The sequence below is a fragment of the Rattus norvegicus genome, chromosome 3, assembly GCF_021556685.1.
Source record: "Rattus norvegicus strain SHRSP/BbbUtx chromosome 3, alternate assembly SHRSP_T2T, whole genome shotgun sequence".
NCBI lineage: Eukaryota > Metazoa > Chordata > Mammalia > Rodentia > Muridae > Rattus > Rattus norvegicus.
This window is the reverse complement of record NC_141536.1, coordinates 89466107-89492626: the sequence shown is the minus strand read 5'-3', so window position 1 is coordinate 89492626 and position 26520 is coordinate 89466107. Positions and strand designations below refer to the sequence as shown.

The window sequence follows — 26520 nt, the reverse complement described above, 5'->3', positions numbered from 1 at the left end:
AAGTATGTCTCATGATTTTTGGGATAGTTCCTTCTCTGCATTAGTCCCTTAATAGAAAATTTAAACAGTTGACATGTGTGCTGAAGGTATGTCACCTGAGACTCAGATTCATTCGCCTGCCCTTCTCCTGGGTGCTGGGATTAAAGACCTGTGCCACCTTATATTGCCTGACTTATTTTGACAGCTTTTTAAATGACAAAACTGGGAGAGAGAAAAATTGAGTTGCTATACATGCATTTATTTATAGGTTTGTCTGAGTTAACCGTTTCTTTAAGGATTTTGTGTGTGTGTATGGTGGGTGTGCCTGCTCCTAGGTAGACAAAAAGTGTCATCCTCTAAGACGGATGGTACTTAGATATTGATATACAGATTGGATCGAGGCAGGGAATTCAAAGTTTGAATTACTAGTGTGGCTTAGTTTTACTTAGAGTAATACTCTACTCTTCCCTTTATGAAAGCAGATTCCTTGTACAGAAAAGTAAGTTATTTTCTCATCTTAAATTCTAGGAGGATATGATGGTTACCGCTCTTCATTCTCCAACACTCCAAACAGTGGCTATACACAGTCTCAGTTCAATGCTCCCCGGGACTACTCTGGCTACCAGCGGGTATGTAAATATAGGGTAATTAAGTGATTTGGGGTTAGTTTTATGGTGTCCATCATGCATTGTTATATGACTTTGGCTTTTTGATTGTTTGTTTGAAAAAAACATGTTTTTCTTTAAACATTACTTAATGTAGTTTGCTTAAGAGAATCTCAGACTTAGCTGTAATATACTGATGTCTAGATGGAGTTAATATATTTTGCTATTGTAAGCTATCAGACTAGATATAATTAACCAAAACTACCTTTCCTTTCACAACTAACTAGCTTGTCTTTCAGGATGGATATCAGCAGAATTTCAAGCGAGGCTCTGGGCAGAGTGGACCACGGGGAGCCCCACGAGGTAATATTTTGTGGTGGTGATCCTAGCTCCTATGTGGAGCTTCTGTTCTGGCCTTGGAAGAACTGTTCATAGTCCGCATGTAGGCTACATGTTAGGAAAACATTTATCTTTTCCAGACTTGTTGCTAAAGATTAAATGAAATGCTCTGTTTCTAAAATTTCATCTTGAATCCAAATTTTAATTTTTGAATGACTTTCCCTGTTATTGTCTTGAAAATCAGAACATTTTCTCTGCCTCAGAAAAGCGTTTTTCCAACTGGAAATTTATTTTTCAGGTCTTAAAACCTGCTAAATGTTTTTAGGAAGTACCTACTGAAACTTTTTGTAAGACATTTTTGGAACGAGCTTGAACATTTATATAAATTTACTACCCTCTTTGATTTTTGAAACATGCATATTATATTTTAGGCTGAGAAGCCCTTCAATTGGCCAGATAAGCCACTTATATCTAGAGAACCATTTAGAATTGACATAATTAATTGGAAATTGAACACTTTTAGACCAGCATTAGTGATCTAAATACCAACTGATTGCTGATGCTCAAACAGATCTCCAAATTCTCAGGAACCTGATGTCATTAAAGTTAAGAAGGATAGAGTTTTTTTTTTTGTTTCCTTCATTTGTCTTTCACGTAATGGAAAATAATTTCTTACATGGGCAGGAAGTTAATCTGTTGAACAATTACAGGTAGCATTTCATGTAATCTGAAGTTCTAAATGGTTCTCTGATTGAAGGAGGTTAAAGAATTGGGTCTCTTATAGTTATTGGCTGGCCATGACATGTATAAAATGTATATTAAGGAGGAATTATAAAGTACTTTAATTTGAATGCTAGTGGCAATTTACCATTAAGAAAGTACTTTAAAACAAAAGGTTAATGGGTCATCTGGGAAATACTGATTTGAAGTATCAAAGGTATTTGCATGTGAATGTGGGTTATGTTCTTCTATCCCACCTTGTAGCATATTCTATGAAAGTTGAGTTAAATGATAGCTAAAATATGTTTTAACAGCATGTAAAAAGTTATTTTACCTGTTACAAGTCATTATACAATTTTGAATGTTATGTAGTTTCTTTTTAACAGTTTAGGTAAAAAGGTCTGTTTTCATTCTGGTGCTTTTATTAATTTTGATAGTACGATGTTACTCACTGTTGCAATGTAAGCTAGCGTGTACGTTAGAATGGAAGCTCCTCGAGAGCAGGTACTTTGTCTGTCTTCACTGCTGTATCTATTCCCATCGCCTCATGACAGTGCCTGGCACATAGTAGGCACTCAATAAATACTTGTTGAATGAATGAATGAATGAGTACTGGTGGAATACTCCATTAGCTCTACTCTTCTTTTAGATAGAGAACATGAGCAAATTTGCACATGACAACATTTTCAAGGACAGTTGAAACTTGAACACTTGAAGAATTGGCCTCTTAAGCCTAATAATGTGCTGACAAGCTGCCCACATGCTTCTTGACTTCAGATGAAAGTCTGCTTGAAGGCAAAACAAATAATACTTGAAAGAAAAATCAAATGCCATTTTTGTCTTCTAGGTCGTGGAGGGCCCCCAAGACCCAACAGAGGGATGCCGCAAATGAACACTCAGCAAGTGAATTAATGTGATACACAGGATTATGTTTAATCGCCAAAAACACACTGGCCAGTGTACCATAATATGTTACCAGAAGAGTTATTATCTATTTGTTCTCCCTTTCAGGAAACTTATTGTAAAGGGACTGTTTTCATCCCATAAAGACAGGACTGCAATTGTCAGCTTCATATTACCTGGAAATGGAAGGAACTATTCTTACTCTGCATGTTCTGTCCTAAGCGTCATCTTGAGCCTTGCACACGAAACTCAGATTCCTCACCCTTGCTTAGGAGTAAAACATTATATACTTATGGGGTGATAATATCTCCATAGTTAGTTGAAGTGGCTTGGAAAAAAATGCAAGATTGACTTTTGACATTGGATAAAATTTACAATCAGCCCTAGAATTATTCAATGGTAATTGACAAAGTTTAAAGCATTTTCCTTGAAAGGAAGATGGAAGGAGTGGAGTGTGGTTTAGCAAAACAACTGCATTTCACAGCTTTTCCCATTAAATTGGAGCACGGACAGATTAGAAGCATACCAAATTATGCATGGGTTCTAATCACACAAGTGAGGCTGGCTTACACCAGCCCTGACATAGCACTCACTAGTCTTCTGGCCAAACGACTGTGATTGAAAACACATGTAAACTGCTCTTTACTAGTGGATACTGTGTAAGACAAAGCCCAGATGCAAATCAGGCTTTGACTGACTCTTCTGGAAGATATGCATCAAATATGGGGTATAATCTGGATGGGCTGCCTCTGTGCTCAATGTGAATTATTTAGATATCTTTTGAACACTTTAACAGTTTCTCTGAAACAATGACTTACATGAGGATTGGTCCTCACAATAATGTGCATTGTCATCACTAACCCTGGATCTTGCTGTATTGTTACTCAAATTGGTAATAGGTACTGATGAAGATCGCTAATGGATGGATAATCATAACACTTTTGGCCACATGGTTTTCTGCTGCTACCACCCTTTTGAAAAGCACCAGTATGTGTTTAAGATTCATTTCCCTATTTTAGGGAAATGACAGACAGTAGTTTCAGTTCTGATGGTATAAGCAAAACAAATAAAACATGTTTCTAAAAGTTGTATCTTGAAACACTGGTGTTCAACAGCTAGCAGCTAAAGTGATTCACACCATGCATTGTTAGTGTCACAGACTTTGTGGTTATGTCTAATAGCTGTTTCTGAAGTATTTTCGTTTATCTTTTGTCTAATTTAACCCTAAGTGAATTCTCTCCTTTTTCTTGAGGACACACTTATGCTCAAAGTGTTGACTCTGCCGTAGGTGCATAAAGAGAGTGTACCGTTTGACAGAGATGCAAAGTTCAGCAGTGACCTAACCAGATGTCCTGTGCTGGGATCTGTGCTAGCAGTTTGAGCACGAGCTGTGTGCCTGTGAACTGAATGCCACTTGTCCCACTCCATCTACGCCTTGCAGAATCAGTTCCACTTGTTAAAGGCAAAGGCTACTTACCACCTTAATGCTATTTTCTGTAAAGAAATTAAATTTTACTTTTAGCCTTTTGCAAACTTTTTTTTTCCAAGCCGGTAATCAGCCACTCAAAACAACTATTCTCAGATATTCATCATTAGACAACTGGAGTTTTTTGCTGGTTTTGTAGCCTACTAAAACTGCTTAGGCTGTTGAACATTCCACATTCAAAGTTTTGTAGGGTGGTGGATAATGGGGAAACTTCAATGTTTATTTTAAAATAAATAAAATAAGTTCTTGACTTTTCTCATGTGTGGTTATGGTACATCATATTGGAAGGGTTATCTGTTTATTTTTGCCAAGAACATTTTGTGAGCACCTACACTTGTGTGCTTTAAATGACAACTGCCTGGGATGTACCACAACCATATGTTAGTTGCATTTTATTGGGATGGACACAGCGTTTGTGGTTTATTGGGTAATCCCTAGATGGTGTGTTATGTGTAGAATATAATTTTATGATATTAAGAAAGCAAAATTGAGGAAAATAAGTTTAGTGTTGAATTTGAGTTCTGAAATGAATGAGGAGAATGTCTTACTATTGCAGGCTTCTACCCAAAGTGTAGGGCAAATTGTGTTTGTACTTTTAACCTTTTAATTTTTTAAGTTGCTTATTCATTTCACGAGCAACATATAATTAGGTATTACTCTACCATTGCAGTTCTAGCACATAGAACTTTTTAATGTCTCAATTCAGACTATTTTAAAAGGAATCTCACTGGACAAAGAACTACTAAAGTGGTTTGGTTAAGATCTGAGTCTTTGTTACTCAGTATCTTGTATAATATGCAAATGCTTGTCTAGGTGCAGAAGACCTTTTGTTTGGTCAAGTGTCTTTTACCAGAGTACAGGGAGCTTATGGCCCTACATGTCTCTTAATATACATGCACAATTAACAGTAGGTATAGATACCACATGTATGATGAAATGCTCCCCTTCCCCCCTAAAGGTAGCATGCCATTGATTACTTTTTGCTTAGGGCCATTTTATTAAACCAGGGCCTTAATCCTAAAAAGAGATGAATTTTTTCCCATCCGTTCTCTTTCTTTTGATCATTGTATCTTGATATTAAAAACTTGACCTTCGAATGATTGTAATAAATTAGTCTCTATATGTGTGTGTATATATATATACACGCACATACATATGCATTTATATAATGCTATTGTATAGAAACTTTAAGGAGACATGAAAATGTATGCTTATTCTCAGGTTCATTCACTAAGGTGCTTGGCAAACAACCAGTTTTTAAGTGCAGAATATAGTTGAACAGCTTCATATATAGGCCAGGTGATTTGTTAAATTTTCAGTGGTACATGTACTTCAGGGAAATGGGGTAAGTGTAGCTTAGGCTGATCATACTGTTCATTTCAACCTTGAGCTCTGAAGCTGTATCCCATTTGAGGTATTTAGTACTCTTAGTTTTATTTAGTATAAGTTAACAGGAAAAGTAAGCTTTTTGCCTTTACTATTTTGAATTTATAAATATTCTGGAAAAACTTAGAAACTGCTGTAAATTTCCTTAGATTAAATTATATGAAACATGATTGCTTATAGTCCTTGAGCAAAGCCTGTGAGTTGCATACACCCTAAGGAAAACTCCTTAAGTGCTCCTTGAGAGAGATTCTGGGTGTGGTCTTTTTAAGGAAAAAGCTAGACTACTGTATGTTCCCAGTCTTGGTACTGGAAGCACTGTACATTATTACTTTGTTGTGAAGCTCAACCAGTTTCCTGCGTAGCCTTGCCCCTCACTGTTGGGATTGAAAGTAGCAGCATCTCTGATGTACTATACCAGTGAGGTTCTGGTATATCTACTTGTCAGTATTAATTTCCTTAAGTACTATATTTCTTTAGGGAAACAACCTGAAATTTATTAGTACATTTGGGTTTCTCTTGCCAGGCATTATGTTGCCAGTGTTAACTCTTCAGTGGTGACAAAATTACCCAAGACACTAGTGGCCCAGATGTATGTAGTAAGTGGTATGATTCAACAATGCAGTTAATGATAAATACATGATGTAGTTAGTATGATCAGGAAAGACAACATTGAAAGATAATTCAGCTAACATAAGGGTGAGGAATGGCAAACTGGATTAAGAGTCAGAGGCATATGTTCCAGGGACTGATGTTTGGTGCTTTAGCAAGATCTGGCTGGAGAAACTGGAAAAGGCAGTTTTCCATGTTTAGTTTTTGTATCAACATTTGGAAGCTATTGAAGGCTTTAAAATGGTGTATGTATTGTTCGGGGGTGTTGGGATAGTGGGCCATCCAATAAAATTACCATTGAAAAGACCTTCACTGCAGTGTTGAGAAGAAAAGTTTATGGGTCAATGGAATCTAGAATGTACATCATTCTTTGCAGCAAAAAATTGAGTTGTAAGTAGTGTAAATTGAGGTATAAGTTGAAAGGATTTCAGATTCCCTATCACCTGTCACCACTGAGTATCCTGTGCAGGTCCTGTAAGCCTTCATTGATAGGTGGCTTTATTTAATCCAAGTGACCTAATCCAATCTCACCGTTCTGACTATTAGTTCTTTGGCACTTAGGTATCAATCACCAATCACCTCAAATTTAAAACTCACAGTAAAGTATTTGGCCAGTGAAATGGCTCAGCAGGTGTTGTCACTTGAAGTCATCCCTGACAAGAATTTTGACTCTAGGGACAGGTTGAAGAAGAAAAAGGTGTGGAGTTCTATTCCCATACCCATCCTCTCTTAAACACATTTGATATGCTAAACTGGAATAGTATTCTACACCAACTGTTTTCAGTCCAGCTTGATAGGGGCAGTGGGCAGTAAGCTGAAAGCTATCTTGATGTCTTTATATACTTTAGGCCTTAAGTAAAATCACTTCACAGCATGGGCAGCTCAGCCATCAAGCACTGTGGCTACCCTAAATCTGACTATACACTATCTCATCGCAATTGTCCCTGTTTGTACCCTGACATGGTGTCAGATTTTGCAGTGACTAAGGTAATCCTAGCACACAATTTCTGTCCCTAAAATTTCAGTGACATTTTCATTATAACCAAAATCCCATATCTGGGCTACTTATGCAGAATTCCTATTTCTCCACTTATGTCCTCTTCCTATACTGGTTCCTTTTTTTTTTTTTAAGTCGAGTATTCTCAATGGCCATTTCTTAAGTTTTGGGTTTTGCTTGTGTCACCACCACCTTATAGGACTTCTCTGCCCACTATAACAAAGTTATTTTATTAGGTATATTTAGAACCTTAGTATTAAATCAAAGGCCATATTGGTGACTCAAAACAATATTGCCTGGCATCATGAAGTTTTAAGTGGATTGAAATTTGGATTGATACTAAAAATTGTTGGTATGTAAGTTTGGAGGAATTCCGTTTTAGATAACAGGACTTGTGATGTCCAAGAATATAGGATAAACCAATTTCACGTGCTTCATTCCAAAAGGAAGGCAAAAATACTTATGGGTATTTCCTGTGGATGTTGGACAAGCCTTGAGACCCAATGTTGGGCTTTTGGAACACTCATAATATGCAGAGCCTGCAAAATATAGCGGCCAGGATGGTGGGTACAAAGTCTACAGATACTCCCAGACAGCCTATGGGATGGAAATTCAAGTAAGATGAATAAAGCAGTTAGTGGCCTAGTTTCATGTTATTAGAAGTTAGGGGGTTGATAAAACAACACCTATACTAGCAACAGCTATTACCTCGTACAACCCTGCTATAGAGGCGCTCAGTAGAAGCTGCAGTAGAAGAGTTCCGGTACAAATAGCTAAGGTCAGCTGCCAGACACCCGGATATCTAAAGGACTACTTCCGTCTGCCAAAGCCAGGTTACCGGCCTCAAATGGCACGCTGCTCCACAGTAGTGGCGGCCCGGAGTTAGTGCGCGGTGCGGCAGGCGCCTGGCGTGTTACGTCATAACTAAGCGTCGAAGCTTTGGAAGGTCCCATAGCAGGAAGGTCCCCTCTTCAGCGCTAGCCCACGTGCTGCCACTTGAGCGGATTCCCGTGCAGCGTCGGCCCCTTGGCGAGCTCAGCTGTGCAGCGTTTTCTCCAGCAAACCTGTCAGCCTGCGTGGCAGCTCGGTGTCCTCACGTGCATTCATTGTGCGACTGCCTGAGGTCCGCCGTGCCGGGGACGCAGGTACTCCTTGGAAAGGGCTGGGTCGGATGTTGGTGTGTGCGTTTGGGGCCATTTACGGGCTCGTAACACTGGCTCGAGGACGGAAGTTTCTGTACGGGCTGATGCCCTGATCTTCGCACTCCTCTTCGCCTGGATTGCCCAACAGATAAAACATTCCTGGTCCCGGATACTCAGACACTCGGGGCTGGCTTCTCGAGCACTTTCCGGTTGCACGGCTCTTTTCCACTCTCCAGCCTCTCTCACTGGGAGAATGGAGAATGGAGAATGGGTGGGTGTCAAAACTACTTTCTGAGAAACTCGGTTCCTCGTAGCAGTGATAGGTTATGTACTAACGCGGCTTAATCCCGGATATTCTGCTCTCAAGTACTGCAGTATGTCTGTTTGTTTGTACTTATCTAGCTGTATCATTCAGGACATTTGACAGTGCACCTCGTGCTGCTGTGTTTACCGGAATGGATACAGCCAAATGAAAATGATTTGTCTGTCTGGTTGTGGTGGCCCATACCTTTAATTCCAGCGCTTGGTAAGCAGAGTCTGGAATATTCGTTGGAGTTCAAGGCCAGCCTGGTCTGCATAGTGAGACTGTTTGAAAAAACTAAGCAAAAAGCAATAAAAAACAGAAAACGATTCATGCTTTCTATTCCAGCAATTCCTTCCTTATCTATTAGGCAGTAGTAATCTTAGATTATTAGAGTCTTCACTCCTGCCATTAATTGTTCATCTAATTTTGTGTGTAGTTGTATTTCACTTAGTTTTTAAAAGTATTTTTTAGATTTAAAGCTTGTAGTTAGGGACCTTATCTGTTAATTCTGACTCTCCTATAACAAAGCTAGACTCTTTTAACAACTAGATATCCATTCATTTGTGTAGATGTTTATGTGACTGGCAACATAAAACTTACAAACTGAACTGCTTTGGATTTGGGTGGATCAGACTGTAAAGCTGGTTTGTTACATTAATGCCTTGGGATACTCGATTTCTTTGTTCTGCTCTCCTCTTTTAAACAGGAGCTATTTGTTGTGATAGTGTTTTATATTAAGACCTGCTAAAGCCCATGTTTAGGGAAGGGGGTTTTGTTTAGAGTGCAGCAGGTGCTGGGATTTTAAAATCACATAGCCTAACATTCTAATACCATGGGAATGTGATTGATTTTTCTCAATTTTTTTTTTTTGGTGTATTTGTTATGGGTAATTAGATAATGTTTGTGTTTTACTGGATGCTGGAGAAATTGAGTCGGGTCCCCCATAGATAGGCAAATTTTTTACTACTATATACCCAATAATCAGATAGTACTTTCTAAAATCACGGATACAGAGCCATTAGTGTGGCTTCTCACCCAAAGAAACATTGTATCAGAAATATGTTTTTTCTCTCACTTTATAAGTAACATGTGCATTTGAATTTTTATTATGTTTTAATTGTGTATGTGGTGTGTTGTGTGCTGTATACCGTGGCCACGGTGGAGGTCAGAGAAGAACATTGAGGAGTCTGTTCTCCCCACTGGATCCCCCTCCTGGAACTGGGAGATCTGCCTGTATGCACACCACTGCCTGGCAATTCTTATCTTTTGCCATGTGGATTCTGAGGATCAAATTCAGGTCATTGGGCTTAGCAACAAGAACCTTTCCCTGCCGAGCCATTTTACCACACACTGTGAATTTTAAAGAAACCAAACCATAAAAGACAAACATCAAAATAAAATTCACCATATTCAGAAGTTACATTTTTTTCTAGTTCTTTTTTTTTTTTTAAGTTTCACCACCCCCCAGTCCCCCGCCATGTTTTGTATGTGTACAAAATGGGCCAGCAGTGTTACTCAGATGGCAGACTGCTTGCTTGCCTAGCATGCATGAGGCCCTAGGTTTGATTCCCAGCATAGCTTAAAACCTTGTTGTGGTGATATATATTTGTAATTTGAGCAGTTCCCTGTAATCCTAGTACTTAGGAAGTAGAGGCTGGAGGATCAGAAGTTTTAGGCTATAACATCTTGGACTATATAGTGAATTCAAGGCCAGCCTGGGATATATCAGACTCTTAAAATCTCTTGTCTTGCTACTCTTTGGGGCCTATAGAGATATCATTCCATGCTTTAATCATTCTTGGTTTTACTTACTTTTAGCATGCTGTCCTTTTCTTTTTTTACTCCTTCTTGAGGCAAGGTCTCCCTGTAGCCCTGGCTGCCCTGGAACTTACTATGTAAGCCAGGCTGGCCTCCAACTCACAGGAATCATCCTGTTTGTAGCTCCCCTAATTTTTCATAAGCTCCTTGATGGATCGGACAAGCACTCTGCTGACTTTCCTGCTTGCGGACATTTCACCTCTCTGGCTTCCTGATTATAAAACTGAAATCAATGTCTTCCCTGTGGCATTGTTTGAAGATTAAGATTTTGTAATTTTTGTAATTAGGATTACAAATGGGCCTTGGCCACTTACTTGGATGTCATTCTAGTATTTGGTTCATCTGTATCTTTATTTCTGTGTTAGTGATAGTCTTTCACCATGCATCGGAAGAAGGTGGATAACCGAATTCGAATTCTCATTGAGAATGGCGTATCTGAGCGGCAGAGGTCTCTTTTTGTTGTAGTTGGAGATCGAGGAAAAGATCAGGTAAGAAAGACCTGGTAAATGCTTCCTCAGTTGTTGTTGTCCTGTCCCAAAGAGGTTGGCGGGTTTTCTAAGCCTTTTAAAGTTTCAGTACACTGCCATTATGATCTCTTCGCTGGTAGAATCCGTAGTGGGGACATTTGTTCAGTACCTGGGAATGGTAAATTCTCTAAGATTCATGGGTAGAGAGATGAGCCAGTATCCTTGGAATCCTCACATGCTGCATTGGCCTCAAGGTTAAACATGTGTGACCTTAGGTGTTTTCCTTGCAAGTTAGCTGCTATGTTTCCAATGAGGTCTTGGGCCTGGCAGTCCTTACGTTGTCTATGACGCTGGAATTTTGTGATTTTTTTTTCTTGTCAGGTGGTTATTCTTCATCATATGTTGTCCAAAGCAACTGTGAAGGCTCGGCCCTCTGTCCTGTGGTGTTACAAGAAAGAGCTGGGATTTAGCAGGTAAGCCTTGTCTTTGGATGTCACACCCAGCTTTCAAACTTCTCAGTTAAATTAGGGAGAAAACCCTCGAGTGTACTTGAGGGTTACTTCTATTGTTCAGGCCACTGTTTGCCCTTAGAATAGAAGCCTTTATACTTCCTAGCCACCCCTTTTCTATCTGGCTTTTGCTTCTAAGATCATGATGGCCTTGAGCTCATAGACATTCCTAGAGATTTGATCCCTCTAGTAACAACAGTGTTTCTCCGTTTCTCCTCTTTAGAAAGCTCCTTACACCAGTTCACTGTTACTAGACAGTTGGTGATTTTTACCACCTACCCCCTCTCTCTTTGGTTTGTGGTTCTGGGTATTCACCACAGTACTTAGTGTTTGCTTTACCACTAAGTTACATAGCCAGCCTCTTATTTTCTGATGCTATACTGGTCAAGACTTCTGGTGGCGGGGCTGGAGAGATGGTCCAGTGATTAAGAGTACTTGCTGTGCAATCATGAGGACTCTAGTTTAGATCCCAGCAGCCACACAACAAGCCGGCTGCCTGCACATAGCCTGCAGGTTGAGTTCCAAGGAGTCCAGTACTCTCTGGGCTTCATAAATGCAAGTCTCTGCACATGTACTCTCTGAGCCTGTGTGCATGTACTCACATAGGCACAAATACAGGCACACAGATAAACAAATACATTTTGGAGGAAGACTTGCAGAGGGACTCCAAAGCAAACACCCGTAGGTTCCGTGGGAATGCTTGGAAATAGAAAGGATAATTCAGGGCCTAAGGAGTTAAGGTTTCAGCTCTGCTTAGGGATAGGTAGTCTGGGCCAGAGTGCATCTGTTTCTTGTCAGCCTTGCATCTCTGCAGATCTGTTCTGTGCTTCCTCGTGATGATGGTGAACTAGCTCACTAGCTCTTTTTTTTCCTTCCTGTTTCTCTGGCAGAAACATATTTAGTTTTATGTGTAAGGCCAACCATATGAAAGTGCATAGATGACCCCAAATGGGGCATCACATGTTAATATAGTGAGTCATAGTCATGTAGAAACCTGGCAATTCTCCTTTAACTCTGAAGGAGTTTGAGATGAGGTAGACAGTGCTCCTTGGCAGATAATCCACTCTGTGGACCCCTCTGAGGAACCTTCTTTTATGACTCCTGTGCACTTAGTCCACTCCCTGAGCTTCTCACCTTCCCTATCCTATCTGCCCAGTACCTCACATTCTCTGGATGGCCCTCATCCAGCTCGATAGCCCCATCCTGTGCCAGGTGTCCCTGCCGGCTCCTATGCTGAGTCTGCCATTTCTACCCCCTGGCATCAGCTCCTGAGCCCCCTTGCTTCCTGTGTTGGTCTGCTTGAAGCAGCACTTTTCAACCAGACTCTCCTTCAGGACAGTGTGATTGCCTTTTCTGTTCCTGTCCAGGCCTGCTTTCTTAGATGTTTTCTTTCATTATCTGTCTGTCTGTCTGTCTGTCTGTCTGTCTGTCTGTCTGTCTGTCTGTCTATCTTATCTATCTATCTATCTATCTATCTATCTATCTATCTATCTATCTATCTATCTATCTATCTATCTATCAACAGGGTTTGTCTGTGTAGTTCTGGCTGTCCTGGAACTTGCTCTGTAGATCAGGCTGGCCTTGAACTCAAGATCCACCTGCCTCTACCTCCCAAGTGCTGGGATTAAAGGTTGTCTATGACTGCCTGGCCCTATTTTTTCCTTTAAAGTTGTATTGTGTTTGTGAGTGTGTGTGGTGAAGGGAGAGAGAGAGGTGTTTGTGAGTATGGGCATGCAGTGCTGCAGCATGTGTGTGGAAGACAGACGACAGCCTTCTGGAATTGTTTCTTTGCTTCCTCTGAGGAATCTCTCATGTCCTTCCACACGATGGTAAAATTAGCTACATAGGTTAGAGTTTTGTTTGGGATATCTTGACTGTTTTTTTTTTGGTTTGGTAAGTATGAGATTGTGTGGAGTCAGGTAATCCTTGGTATTCTGGGAAGTTTTCAAGTTTAACCCACCTGGTTTCATCGTATTAAATTGTTCTGTGTCTCCATGATAGTGGCCCTTGTGTGTAATACCATATGGGCACTCAGGAGCTTGGGGTGGAGGATTGATGAGAGTTGGCTGGTATAGAGTTGAGACAATGTCTCAAAAACTGCAGGAGGGTAGGGAATCTGTGTGTACATCTCCTTGCCTGTCCCAAGCCTCCATTTTTACAACACCATGAAAGAAAAGGGCTTAAGGGAGGAGCCAGAATCGAGTCTGTGTGCCTCAGTTCACACAGGAAGTAGAGGCCCACAAAGGAATGCCTTAGTTCTAGCTATTAAATTTGAAAACAGTGGTTCATTTTTCCTCAGCCAGGGCTGAGGAGATATACCCCTGTCTAGGAAACATATAGTAGCCTGATAGCACCCCCAGCTTTCCCAGGCCCTTTGGAGAACAGTAGTGGGAATATTGGTTTCAAACTTAAGGTGATCATTTGTGGCCAAATATGAGGCTTCCCTGCCCGTTACCCATCTTTAAAGTGGTCTGCTGAAGGTTACAGAGACGAGTAAGTAGTTAGTGTGTGTGTGTGGGTGGGTGTGTGACTGTAGGTGTAGGGCTGTGTGTGTGGGTGTGTGTATAGGTGTGTGTGTGTGTGTGTGTGTGTGTGTGTGTGTGTGTGTAGATGAAAGGATGTCTTTGTGGGGTTGGTTCTTTCCTTTCACCTTTACAAGATGCTAACCAGCATATCCCAGTGTGCCTCCACTTTCCTTACCCCTTAAAGTGAAGGAGACAGCCACTGTCACACTTTCCCCTCTAAGTCCCCACTAGCTCTGCAGGTCTGAGGATCACTGTGCCTCTTCTGCCCCTGTTAATTGCCTTTCTTGGGATGGTGGTGTTACAGTCATCGGAAGAAGAGAATGCGGCAGCTACAGAAGAAGATAAAGAGTGGGACCTTGAACATAAAGCAAGATGACCCCTTTGAGCTTTTTGTAGCAGCCACAAACATTCGCTACTGCTACTACAATGAAACCCACAAGATTCTGGGCAACACTTTTGGCATGTGTGTCCTCCAGGTGTGTGTCTCCTTCCCCATGAGAGTGAGTACAGTAAGGACGAAGGCTCACATGTGAGCACCCCAAACCCCAAGCATTGTTACTGGAATTATTTGAAAAGGAAACTGGGTTACTCACCCTATAAAAGCTTTTTTTCTGCACTTGACTGGAGATACCAGAAAGTAGAGGACTGCACCACCACAGATTCCTGCCTACCATGTCCAACATAGTAAGTTCTGGGCCAGTGGAGCATGCCTTGGGGTGCTGAGACAGGAGAATTGTGAGTTTGAGACCAGCCAGGCCTTCATCGAGCAAATAGCAATGCATGAGCACTGTGGACTTGGAGTCATTCTAGAATCTAGGTCCTTGTTGGAGCTAGGACTCCCAGCCTGTGAGCACTGATGTCAATTATGCAGCCCTGACCTGCTTATCCACTCATACCCTCTTCTGAGTAAAGAAGTGACCCCTCCCACCTATTCTGGCCTTAAAGAACCACCTACTTTCCTCAGTACAGCTTGGTGAAATTCTCCACTGATACTTGTTTTCTTGTCAGACAAGTTAATCAAACATTTTTCAGTTTTGGTGGATGTTAGATGGTATCTGACTTTATCTAATATCTGTGACACCCCTTTTAAGGCCCCCTCCCCCCAAAAATGATAAAATGTCTGTGTACAAATCCATACATTTTAAATGTACTTGTTATATTCACATATGAATTATGACCATAATTATGTAAATTAGAAAACATCTCACGGAATATAAGTTAAAAATTAGAGTGGTCCTCAAGAATAAGAGTTTTCAGTTTTTCTTTCTGTATCTCTAGTAAGTAACTCTGCTGGCTTCTAGCACACTGGGGAGCTCGAAAGAACATTTTTACCCCAGTGTCCTGTAGCAACTTACCAGTCATCGGGATGCTGGTGCCCCATGTTGTACAGTTTAGTTTTTTCAGGTTGTCTAGAAATTGTCCAAAAAAGGCAAGTAAGATGCTTCTGAAATTGCATGCGAATGAGTGATGTTTAGAAGACTTGCTTTGGATTCGAAATAGTTTCTTAGATTATAAAACCAGATCTTCTACTCCAGGGATGGATGGGCTGCCTCCTATGGTACCCTTGTTTGCTGGTGGGCAGGTGTGAGAGGTGAAGTTTGGGCCTGTGCTCTGAAGCGCTCGTTGCTATCCTGCTGTCTCTTGGTTAGGCAGCCTGGAGTTTGTGTCACAAGTCTTTTTATGGTTTGATTCTTTCTAGGACTTTGAAGCATTAACTCCAAACTTGTTGGCCAGAACTGTAGAAACAGTAGAAGGTGGTGGATTGGTGGTCATCCTCTTACGGACCATGAACTCGCTTAAGCAGCTGTACACAATGACTATGGTAAGAGTGCTTCTTAACCTTGATGCAAAGCAGTTGCTTTTGCTGTAGCTGGTGAGCACCTTCAGTGAGCGGTCAAGTCCAGCAGCCAAGTCCTCGCCACGACAGACAGGTCCTCTCCACTTGTGAGGAGTTTCTGAGAACCATGTTTGCTTTCAGGGAGTTACGGTTCCACACTGGTGAGGTTGAGATGCCATGCCGCTCTGTTGTGTTTGTTCTGTGGCACAGGATCTCACTTTACAGCCAGGGCTGGCTTTGAACTCTTGCTCCCCCGGTTCTAGCCCCCCTGTGCTGGAATTGTAGGTTTGTACCACCACAGGCCTGGAGCTAAACTCATCATTTAGAGGGACTGTGTGCAGGCTTCCTTACTAGCCGTCATCTTCTGAGGGAAACATACCTGCTAGTTCTACGTTAAGTCTGGAGAAATTTAAGCTGTGAGGAGAGGTAGAGCCCTTCCCAAATAAGACATGCTAATAAGTGGGGCTCCACTGACTCACCAGCTCCATTGGGATTGGCAGGTCAGTGTCCCCAGAGCCTTGAGGCTCAGGAATGGGCTGTATTGGCCCTGGCATCTGGGTTTTCAGGTGAGGTGGACTCTCTTCAGATTCTGAGGCTGCCTTCTGTCATTCCCACACCCACTGTCACTTGCCGCTAAAGCCACTCTGATACCTTCAGACATGGCTGACATCTTTACCCTAGGGCTTTTGTACTTGATATTCCCTCCAGAATGTGCTCCCCTTGAATCTCTGCATGAGAGTGACCTCCAGCTCTTCATCCTCTTTCCTTTCCCTTCCTAGACTGGGCAGCTCTGCCTGTCACTCCCTCATTTCCATCATCGCCTCAGTCACTGTTCTGTTGTGTGGAGACACCATGACCCAGGCAACTCTTACAAAAGCATTTAACTGGGGGCTTGCTCACAGATAAGGGGTTAGTCCTTTATGACGGAGAACATACTGGTATGACAGTATACATGGTGCTGGAGAAATAGCTGAGAGCTCACATTCTGTAGGCAGACAGAGGTTGGGCCTAGTGTGGGCTTTTGAAGCCTCAAAGTGACATATTTCTTCGACACTTCCTAATCCTTCTTAAATAGTGTCACTACCTGATGACGGATGTCCTAGTCAGGGTTACTGTTGCTGTGATGAAACACCATGACCAAAAGCAAGTTGGGGAGAAAAATTTATTTAGCTTACATTTCCACATCACTGTTCCTTGTTGAAGGAAGTCAGGACAGTTACTCAGACAGGGCAGGAACCTGGAGGCAGGACCTGATGCAGAGGCCATGGAGGGTGCTGCCTTTTGCTTACTCCTGGTTTGTTCAGCCTGCTTTTTATAGAACCCAGGACCACCAGTCCAGAGGTGGCTCCACCCACAATGGGCTGGGCCCTCCCATATTAATCACTGATAGAGAAAACACCACACAGGCTTGTCTGCAGCTCCCTCTGATTGAGGCATCTTCTTTTTTTTTCAACTGAGACTCACTCCTCTCCAAATACTCTAGCTTGGGTCAAGTTGCCATAAAACTAGCCTGGGACAACTAGGCATTCAACCATTTTTATTCAGACCACAGTTGTGTTCTTCAAAGCACTAACAACTCCCTAACATTATTCGTTTTGTGCGGCCTCTGCTAGTTGTGGAACTTGTGGAGAGCAGGGACCTACTTGTATTTCGGGGTGTGTATGATGCACATTAGATACTTGTGAGTGAGTGAACGGATGATGTTGTGTCCATGTTGGTTTACTTGTTCATCCCATCTCCTGAACCTGCATTAGATACTTGTGAGTGAGTGAACGGATGGTGTTGTGTCCATGTTGGTTTACTTGTTCATCCCATCTCCTGAACCTGCATTAGATACTTGTGAGTGAGTGAACGGATGGTGTTGTGTCCATGTTGGTTTACTTGTTCATCTCATCTCCTGAACCTGCATTAGATACTTGTGAGTGAGTGAATGGATGGTGTTGTGTCCATGTTGGTTTACTTGTTCATCCCATCTCCTGAACCTGCTGCCTGCTCTTCCTTCCAGTCTACTCATTTCTGGGACTAGGCAGCCTTTCCTGCAGCCTTCCCGGCCACCTCAAGTACACGTGTCTCCTCATCTGCGTCAACACACCATATTTTGTTTGTAACATTTATTTGTCTTTAGCCATGAGTGTTTGGAGAACAGAATTGTTGTGAGCTAACCAGAGAACACACAGTTGTGTCTGGCACACTAGTTGGCACGCACATTTAGCTGAGCTACTGTGCTGGATGAACTGTGGAAAACATCAGGGGTAGGTGAGGGTGGTTAATGGGGTGAAGACCTTGCAGCACACAGGGAAGAGTTGGTCTTATTGCTCTCCGATTTGCTGATGTCTCCTAGTGTGTTTCATGTTGCTTTTAGGAGACTTTGTCATGGAAATTGTCTTGTCTTCTTAGGATGTGCACTCCAGGTACAGGACCGAGGCCCATCAGGACGTGGTGGGAAGGTTTAACGAGAGGTAGGTCTACAGGCTGGTTCCAGCAGTTGCACTGAATTGGAATGGGAGAAATGTTTTTATCTTGAATCTAACAAGTTTGCTGTTGTATCAGAGGGATGTAGTCCAGGCTTTCAAAGCCTAGCAAGGCTGGCTTTGTTTTGAGACAGATTTTTACTATGTTGTTCCAACTAGCCTCAAACTTAGGACTTACCTGCCTCTGCTTCCCAAGTGCTAGGGTAACAAGACTGCATCTAGCTAGCAGTGAGATCCTGAAGCAGCAGCCTGTGAAACCAGCTGGATGAAGAAAGGGAGCTGACTGCAGGCTGGGGCCAACCTTGCTGCTGGCTTGATTAGCTGTGGTGGCTTCTCTCTTCTGTATGGCTCTCAGTTTACTCTTCTGTCCAAGGGATAAATCAACCTTCCTAATGCTTCAACCCCTTAGTATACAGTTCCTCATGTTGTGGAGACGCTCTCCCCATCATAAAATTATCTCATTTCTACTTTATAACAGTAAGTTTGCTACGATTAGGAATTGTGATGTAAATATCCGATATGTAACCCCTGTGGGGACCATGACCCACGGGTTGAGAACCGATGTTCTAGCTGTTGGACATTTCAGAGGCTCCAGCACATGCATGTGAGTTTCCACAAAGGAAAAATCATCACCATTTTCTGGACTTAACAGGCTAAATCCTTACCATATGGTACCTCTTAAAAGACTAGTGCTATCTGAGATTCTTACGGGAGAGTGATCCAGATCATTGTTTCTAAACCTGTAGGTCACAGCCACCTTCCAGGGATTGCCTGTGAGCATTAGGAAGGTTGAGAACCGCTGAGCTAGAACCTGTTTAACTGATTGTTTTCCTGAATTTATTTTACCTTGCAGTCTCATTTTTATAGGATCTTCGTAGCTAGTGAAACATTTTAAGCCTCTGGTTCTCAACTTGTGGGTCACGACCCCTTGGGGGCCAAATCCTTTCACAAGGGTTGCATATCAGACATCCTGAATGTCAGATAATTTACATTATGATCCCCAGCAGTATTACAATTGCAGTTGTGAAGTAGCAACAGAATAATAATTCTATGGTTGGATGGCCACAACAGAAGGAGCTGTATTAAAAGCTCTTAGTATTAGGAAGGTAGGGAGCCACTCATTGCTTTAAGCTTTGGTCTAGATCAGTAGTTTTGTCTTGTTTTGTTTTGTTTTTTTACTGGAGGTGACTTTGCCCTCTAGGACATTTGGCAATATCTGGAGACATTTGACCATCGTGACTCGGGATGGTGGTGTAGAGTGCCATTGGCTCTGAGTACACAGAACCCTCAGTGCACAAAACAGTCACATGAAAAAGGCCTATCATCTCCAAGATGCAAGTTCTACCGGGGCTAAGAAACCCTTCTGGCCTCGATGAGCTTTCTGGCGTCAGCCTGCGGTAGTTTGGCTGAGTCGGTGAGGGCAGGAGGAGAGCTGTGTGGTGGTGACTGGAGTAGAAGCCAGTGAACATAGAGATAATAAGCCTCTTTTCTTTAATGCTTTGGATGAGGGGTGGGCCAAATGATCCAGGAACAGTGGAGCTCATCTTCTGTCTAAATATGCTTAGGTGACTTTCAGAGCCAGTGGAAGCATCTCATTGTGGCCCCCCACATGGTTCTGATGTGATTTTCCTGAAGAAATCCTTTGAGTTCTTGTTTGGACGGTGCCTGCCTTTCTTGTCACTTCATTGCAGTTGCTTTGTCCCTCAGGTTTATTCTCTCTCTGGCATCTTGTAAGAAGTGTCTGGTCATTGATGACCAACTCAATATCCTGCCCATCTCCTCCCATGTGGCCAGCATTGAAGCCTTACCTCCTCAGGCCCCCGTGAGTCTGGGTTAGAGGAACAGGGATCTGTTGGGCATGGGGTATAGATTCCATGTGAGCCCCAGGGCTGGGGCAGACTCCCTTCTCTTCTCTTACAGGATGAGAATCTCAGTCCTGCTGCTCTGGAGCTGCAGGAGTTGAAAGAGAGCTTGCAGGACACTCAGCCCGTGGGTGTTTTGGTGGACTGCTGCAAGACCCTGGACCAGGTACACATGGGTGTGTTCAGGTCTTCCCTACCCTGATGCTGATGGCACAAGGGTAAGACAGTAAGCAACACAGACGGTGTTAGGATGTATGAGCTCTGCAGTATCCAGGCTGTGCTGTGTAGAACCGCAGAAAACCAACCAGTGAGCTGAAGTGCAGAGAGGGATTGTATTTAAAGAGGGACTTTCTTTCCATAGAGGATATAGTTTTTGTTCTTTAATATCGATTGTTTGTATTGTTCTCTCTCTCTCTCTCTCTCTCTCTCTCTCTATCTATCTCTCGCTCTCGCTCTCCTCTCCCTCTTTCCCTCCCTCCCTCTGCCCATCCCTCACCCCCCCCCCCAACTTGGTTTTGTTGTTTTAGAGACAGGGTTTCTCTCTGTAGCCCTGGCTGTCCCAGAACTTGCACAGTAGACCACGGTGGCCTTGAACTCAGATATTCACTTGCTCTGTCTCCCGAGTTCTGGGATTACCATCACCCAGCTGATTAAAAAGGTTTTTTGCTTATGACTTATATAGAAGAATTTGAGGAGCTTTAGGCTTGCTTTACTAAAGCCCCATCTACTGTGAGTCTTATTTGTGGGTACACTAATAACTGTGTGAGTGGAAAGACCAAGATGTTTTTCTGTGCTGGCTAATGTGACCAGCTGGTGGTTTATGTAGCTTCTAGGCCTTGATGGTTTGCCTGAGGCCTCTAAGCTGCTGAAAGTGCAGAGTTCCGCCCAGCCTTGGTCAGATAAAGAGCACTGGACTCTTTCCTCCTGATAGACAACAGCTGTGGTGATACCTCCCACCACTCAGGATGGAGTCCCAATAGGCTGGCTTCCCATTTTATTCTGGAAGCAGAGTTATAAGCTCTTTGTGCTGGCTAGTTGCAGCCTCTGGGTTGTTTTGAACCACTTCTGGTCTAGTGAAAGAGGGGGAGTGACAGGGTTTGAGAGAAACTATTTCTTGGAACAGTGTTATCACATAGAGGAAGCTTACTCAGGAGGCCAGAGCAGGAAGATTGCTAGTAGTTTAGACCAGGCTGCTCTCTGTAGTTAAATCATTTCTCCAAAAAAGGGAGGGAGGCTCAGTTAGAAGAGTGCTTGCATAGTGCGACAAAGCCCTGGGATCAATCCCCAGCAATGCATAAACTGGGCGTGGTGGTGCCTGCCTGATATCCTACTGCTCCGTAGGTGGAGATCGGAGGTTTAGGAGTTCAAGGTCATGCTGTGCTGTCATGAGTTCCAGGCCTTCTGTCTTTAGGGGAAAAGGGAAGGAAGCCATGTACAACAACCAATTAGAAAAGGGTGAGAGCATATTAACAAAATAGAAATGGCATCTCTGTTGGCTCCAACTGTTCTGCCAGGTGTGATGACGTAAGCCTGTGTCTGAACTTGTCCAGTGGCTGACAGTGGGATCATTGGTTCTGATGCCAGCTTGGGCTACATATAGCAAGCCACTGTCTCAGTCTCCCACATAGTTCTGTGGCTGTTCTATCCAGGAGCTGCTGGATCAGAAATAGTGGGCATTAGAATGGGCAGGCCACCAGTTGCTAGTGCTACTGACAGTGCCAAAGAATGTCATCTTTCTGGGTTTCTCTACAGTTACATTTGAATCATTACCAATCAGCCACTGGGGCAGCTGATCGTTTTTAATTGGCATCATCATGAAAGAGGCAGGCAAATGATGATTGATTATTCCTGTTTTGTTTTCCTTCTTGGTTAGGAAGTTTACTCATGTCTGTATTACTTGCATATTTGTCTTTTTCACGAGAGCCTTTCATTTTAGATAAATAGTTTAGGATATATTTTAGTCTAGTTATTCTTAATTAGCATTTGGAACTTTTCCCTAAAATGTAAAAAGTAAAATACCATTGGGCAGAGACCGAGTTACTACACTGGATCGACCCTTGGGTGTCTCCGTCTGAAGAGCTTGGTGTCCTGCAGTGCCTTCCCTGACTGTACTGGATCTACATCTTAGTGCCACTGCCCTAAGAGCCACATGTCATCAGGGACCCAGGTTTGCCCTGATGGGCAGTGTGGGTCCCGTTTAAAAGTTGTTTAGTGCCATGCACTTGGCTGCGTGCCAGGCTTGGCAGTCAACAGGGACACTGCTTCAGAGCTCATGCTGTATAGCAGTGGGTCTTAACCTGCGGGTCTCAACCCCTTTGAGGGTTGATACACACACGTATCCTCCTGCATATCAGATATTTACATTACGATTCACAACAGTATCAAAATTACAGTTATGAAGTAGCAGTGAAATAATTCTATGGTTGGGGGTCACACAACATCCCCAACATGAGGAAGAACTGTATTAAAGGGTCTCAGCAGTAGAAAGGTTCAGAGCCTCTACTCCATGTAGGATGAGACAGGTTCTATGTGGAGGAAATTAGTTTTTTCCACTAAATCATACGGTTTAGTGGAAAGAGCTGTGTAGAGTAGAGAAAAAGGAAAGGTAGTCTAGAGGCTCGGGGCCCATTGCTTGTTGCCAGGCTGGTAAGGAGTGGAAGACTTTAGAGCAAAGTCTTCAAGGAGTTGTGGAATGAGTCCCTGGGCAGAATGGGCAGCAGCTGCCTAGGCCTAAGGCAGGAATGTGGTTGGGTTAGGGTTTAGGACCAGCAGGGAGGCCTGTAGGGCTAGCAGCAAGGAAGCAGGGGTGGGGAGTTGGGGGTAGATGGAGATGCCATTAGGAGAGCTAGTGACAATGGAAAGTTTTGTGTGTCTTTTAGCACAGTGTGGAAGCATGCCAAGCTTAGAGCTTACTGCATGCTGTGGTGGGATGTGGGTTGAAGCAGGGAGAGTCACTGTGAAGCTACTGTTATGGTGGAGTTAGCTGGGACAGGAGAGTGGCTATGAGCAGAGTTGGAGGGCTGTGAGGAATGGCTAGACTATTTTGAAGGGTCACCAAATGGAGGTACTAGAAAGTTAGGGCTGGGTGAGGAAATTGAGGGTGTGTTTAACACAGAAGTGGACAGTTAAACTCTGCTGGGGAAGCTTAGTAGGTAGAGGTTCAGCTTAAAGTCTGAAATGTCTGTTGTGTAGTGGAGCTGTATAGGAATTGTTGTGAGTACCTAAGTGTGTGGTACGCGGGGGAGAAGTCTACAGTGGAGGTAGAAACTTGAGGGTACTTTGGGTCTTGACAAAGCTGGGGAGCCGATCAAGGCGTGAGAAAGAATCATAGGCGCTGAGCAGGGCTTTCTGGCCTGTAGAAACTGATGCCCTTTTCATTTTCCTCGGCATCAGCCTAAGCGCTCCAGGATTGGTGCTAAGAGCCAACCCTGTAGCCTTTCTGGGCATTTACTTAATGCTGTCTTTGCACAGGCCAAAGCTGTCTTGAAATTCATTGAGGGGATCTCGGAGAAGACCCTAAGGAGTACTGTTGCCCTCACCGCTGCCCGAGGACGGGGCAAGTCTGCGGCCCTGGGCCTGGCTATTGCTGGGGCAGTGGCATTCGGGTAAGGTTTCCCATGGGGGGTGTGCGGCATTTGAGTCAGGAACCTGGTGGAGTTGTCTCTGGTTCCTCATCAGGACTGGCCACCATGTGACTTCTGTCAGGGTCTTGGGTATTTGTCTGGAAGCTGCAGCACTGCTCCCCTGGGCCACACTAAGAGGCACATTGGGCAGTACCAGGGCTCTTTTGTTCGTGACTTAGGTTGAACAAATACAAACATGAGAGTGTCGGTGACCAGCTTTGGTGACTTTGCAAATATGTTATGACCTTGGTTGGTGGTGGGTCTTATTCGTCTTCAGTAAGGTATTATTTTCTGTCCCTGGCCTGAGTAGTCATGTTTGCCCAGAGTGTGCTTTGCCAACTCAGATGCTGGACCTGCAGCCATTGTCCTGCATGTGCTGTCTGCCTTGGTGATGCTTACAGAGTTCTGTGGGCATTTTGTATGTGGATGAACCATGGCCCAGGTAATTCTGATTACCCAGGATCCTCCAGCAGGTTGCTGCTGGCAGAGCTTTGGCCTTGGCCTCAGCACCCACTGAGCTCCATGACGTCATAGTTTGAAAGTCTCAGTCTAGCCTAGTGATGAGTGTGAGGCTGCCCCTCCTGTCAGGATACCGGATTGGCGGCAGTGTGTGGGTTTTGCATGTGGACAGCTATTCTCGTAGTCTGCCACTCGGTACCTCTTACACTGATGAAGTAGCCCTGTGTCAGGGCTTGCTACCAGCATCAATAACCTGTTTGTCTTGGTTTTGAAGAGGCGTATATTTGGGTCTTGGTTGCTTTCCTCTTCTAAAAATCTCTCTCTTACCCTGCTGTTGTCTCTGGTTATTACTTGTGTGACAGAAGCAACCAAAAATGATTCCTTAATTTTGTTTGCTTCTTTAAAATATCCTGTCTCTTAATTTCTACCCCACCTCCCTCATTTTTCTTTTGTTTTGCAGATATTCCAATATTTTTGTCACCTCCCCAAGCCCAGATAACCTCCACACCCTGTTTGAATTTGTATTTAAGGGGTTTGATGCTCTGCAGTATCAGGTAAGAAAGTAGTGTAGGACTTTTGCTTTCGTGCTAGAGTTCAGCCTAGTGGTCTGGAATGCTTGCTTTTTCAGGAGTGACTCTCTGAAACTTGTCATGGGTTTGACTCTTTCTTTACCAGGAGCACCTGGACTACGAGATTGTACAGTCGCTGAACCCCGAGTTTAATAAAGCGGTGATCAGGGTAAATGTGTTCCGAGAGCACAGGCAGACTATCCAGGTGAGGCTCATCTCAGACCTGCTCTGCAGGCCAGGGTCCTGCTGTGTAGACCTGGCTTGTGGTGTGTTTTCCCACTTGTGTGACTGGTTTGCCCGGAGCCAGCAGGGGTGTATGAGAAGCCTGTTGCAGATGATCAGCATCAAATGAGGATGGCGTTCAGGTCAACTGTGGAGGAAATGCGTGTAGTTGGATTGAAAAGTACAGTTTGTCTCTTTTGACTGGGAATGGAATGGGATTGAGAGCATGCTAAAGAGTGAAAAGATGGTGGTTCTCCTCTGTCCAGGTTCTGCTGGGTTTCTGTGGGTTTTGAGATCCACATCTGCAGCTAGAACAATAATGTCACCATTTCAAAGGAAAAGAGCTTTGCAGAATGTGCTGGGGGTCATTGTGGTTCTGCCAGCGCCCTCTTTCCCTTTTAAACAGCATTTCCTGGGAAGCTCCACAGATCTCTGTGGGCCCAAATGCTGGAGGCCTCACGCCGCTCAGTCTCTGAGGCGTCGTGTGGCAGGATTGCCGAGGCTATTGCTGGACAGGTTCACTGATTTGATTGATTTGATTTGAAGTTTGATTGGAATGGGAAGTGAGCCAAGTGACCTTGGCAGTTTATGGTCCTTGAGTCTTATGCCTGCAGTGCACTGGGTCTCTGTCATGGCATACCAAGGCAAGATGGTAACACCACTGCCTATGCCTTTTGCCTTTACCCCAGAGTCTCTGTTAGTTTTACTAGAGTCCTTTTTTTTTTAAAAAAGACAAATTTATGTGTGGGTATTTGACTGCATATGTGTCTTTGTACCACATACATGTCTAGTGCCCTTTCAGATCAGAAGGCAGTACTGGATCCCTGGAACTGGAGTTACAAATCATTGTGAGCCACCAGTGTGGGCTCTTGAATTGAACCTGGGTCCCATGGAGGAGCTGCCAGTGCTCCTCATCGCTGAGCTATCTCTGAAGCTCCCGGGTCTTTTCTAGTCTCTTCTTTTGCCCTTTTTTCTCACTGCTGCCTGGTTCCCTCAGCTGGGGGGAAACTGCAGCTAGCATGGCTCTGAGAATACAGGGAACTGTTAAAACTCATGAAAAACACACAACCCAAGAAGGAAAACAGTCCTCTGAAGTACCCTAGGCCAGCCCTGGTTCCTCTTTAAAATGTTGTGATCAACACCCTTTCAGTACAAGAGTCTGTGTATAGACTCAGGATGGCTTTCTAAGACTTTTGGCCTGGAGATTGGGGGAAAAAAAGAGGAGTATTGGGTTAAAGCCAGCCTGCTTCCTGGAGGCTACTTTCTGCACTTTTTTGAAATGCTTGTTTAGTTAAGAATCAAGATGTAGGGCCCCATTGAAGATTTGTGACCAGAAGCAAGTAAGGCAGCCAGTCCCAGTCACTTGCAGATCAGCCCAGTCTTGCTTACTTTGTCACTAATGCTTCAGACCCAGAGGAGAGCGCAGAGACCAGCAGTGTTTGATCCCGCTGGAGCCGTGCCTGTGTGCTGTGTGGGCCTGTTGTACTGCCCCCCAGCTGCTTGCCCTGTTTGCCAGATCTCTAGGTTGAGGCTTGCAGGTCAGATTGATGTACCTTCAAGTGTCAAATGAGGGGCTGGAATTTGTTGGTTTTGTTTTCTAGAACAAGTATAGAATTGTTGGGCTTTAGACTTAGATGTGTAGATGTCTAGTTTTCTGGGACTCTTCCAAATTCTCCTTTACAGTGTTT

At 43.5% G+C, this 26520-nt stretch overlaps 2 protein-coding genes across 8 annotated transcripts in view; both read left to right on the top strand.

Annotated features, from left to right (window-relative positions):
- Positions 1 to 6339, top strand: part of Caprin1 (cell cycle associated protein 1) — a 78917-nt gene extending 72578 nt beyond the window's left edge. For 4 of the 6 annotated variants that reach the window (XM_087653272.1, XM_087653271.1, XM_087653274.1 and 1 more), the window contains 3 exons: positions 508 to 608; positions 884 to 947; positions 2491 to 4287. In XM_087653272.1, coding sequence (XP_087509398.1) covers positions 508 to 608; positions 884 to 947; positions 2491 to 2555 — 230 coding nt within the window. In that variant the 3' untranslated portion in view covers positions 2556 to 4287. 6 annotated transcript variants of the gene reach the window in all.
- Positions 6340 to 7954: 1615 nt separating this feature from the next.
- The window catches only part of Nat10 (N-acetyltransferase 10), a 38278-nt gene continuing 19712 nt past the window's right edge, over positions 7955 to 26520 (top strand). Inside the window, exons 1-11 of one of the 2 annotated variants that reach the window (XM_087651937.1) lie at positions 7955 to 8437; positions 10654 to 10776; positions 11137 to 11228; positions 14094 to 14265; positions 15489 to 15611; positions 18024 to 18085; positions 19805 to 19919; positions 20018 to 20125; positions 23431 to 23564; positions 24502 to 24595; positions 24717 to 24815. In XM_087651937.1, the coding sequence (XP_087508063.1) occupies positions 10669 to 10776; positions 11137 to 11228; positions 14094 to 14265; positions 15489 to 15611; positions 18024 to 18085; positions 19805 to 19919; positions 20018 to 20125; positions 23431 to 23564; positions 24502 to 24595; positions 24717 to 24815 (1107 nt within the window). In that variant the 5' untranslated portion in view covers positions 7955 to 8437; positions 10654 to 10668. 2 annotated transcript variants of the gene reach the window in all.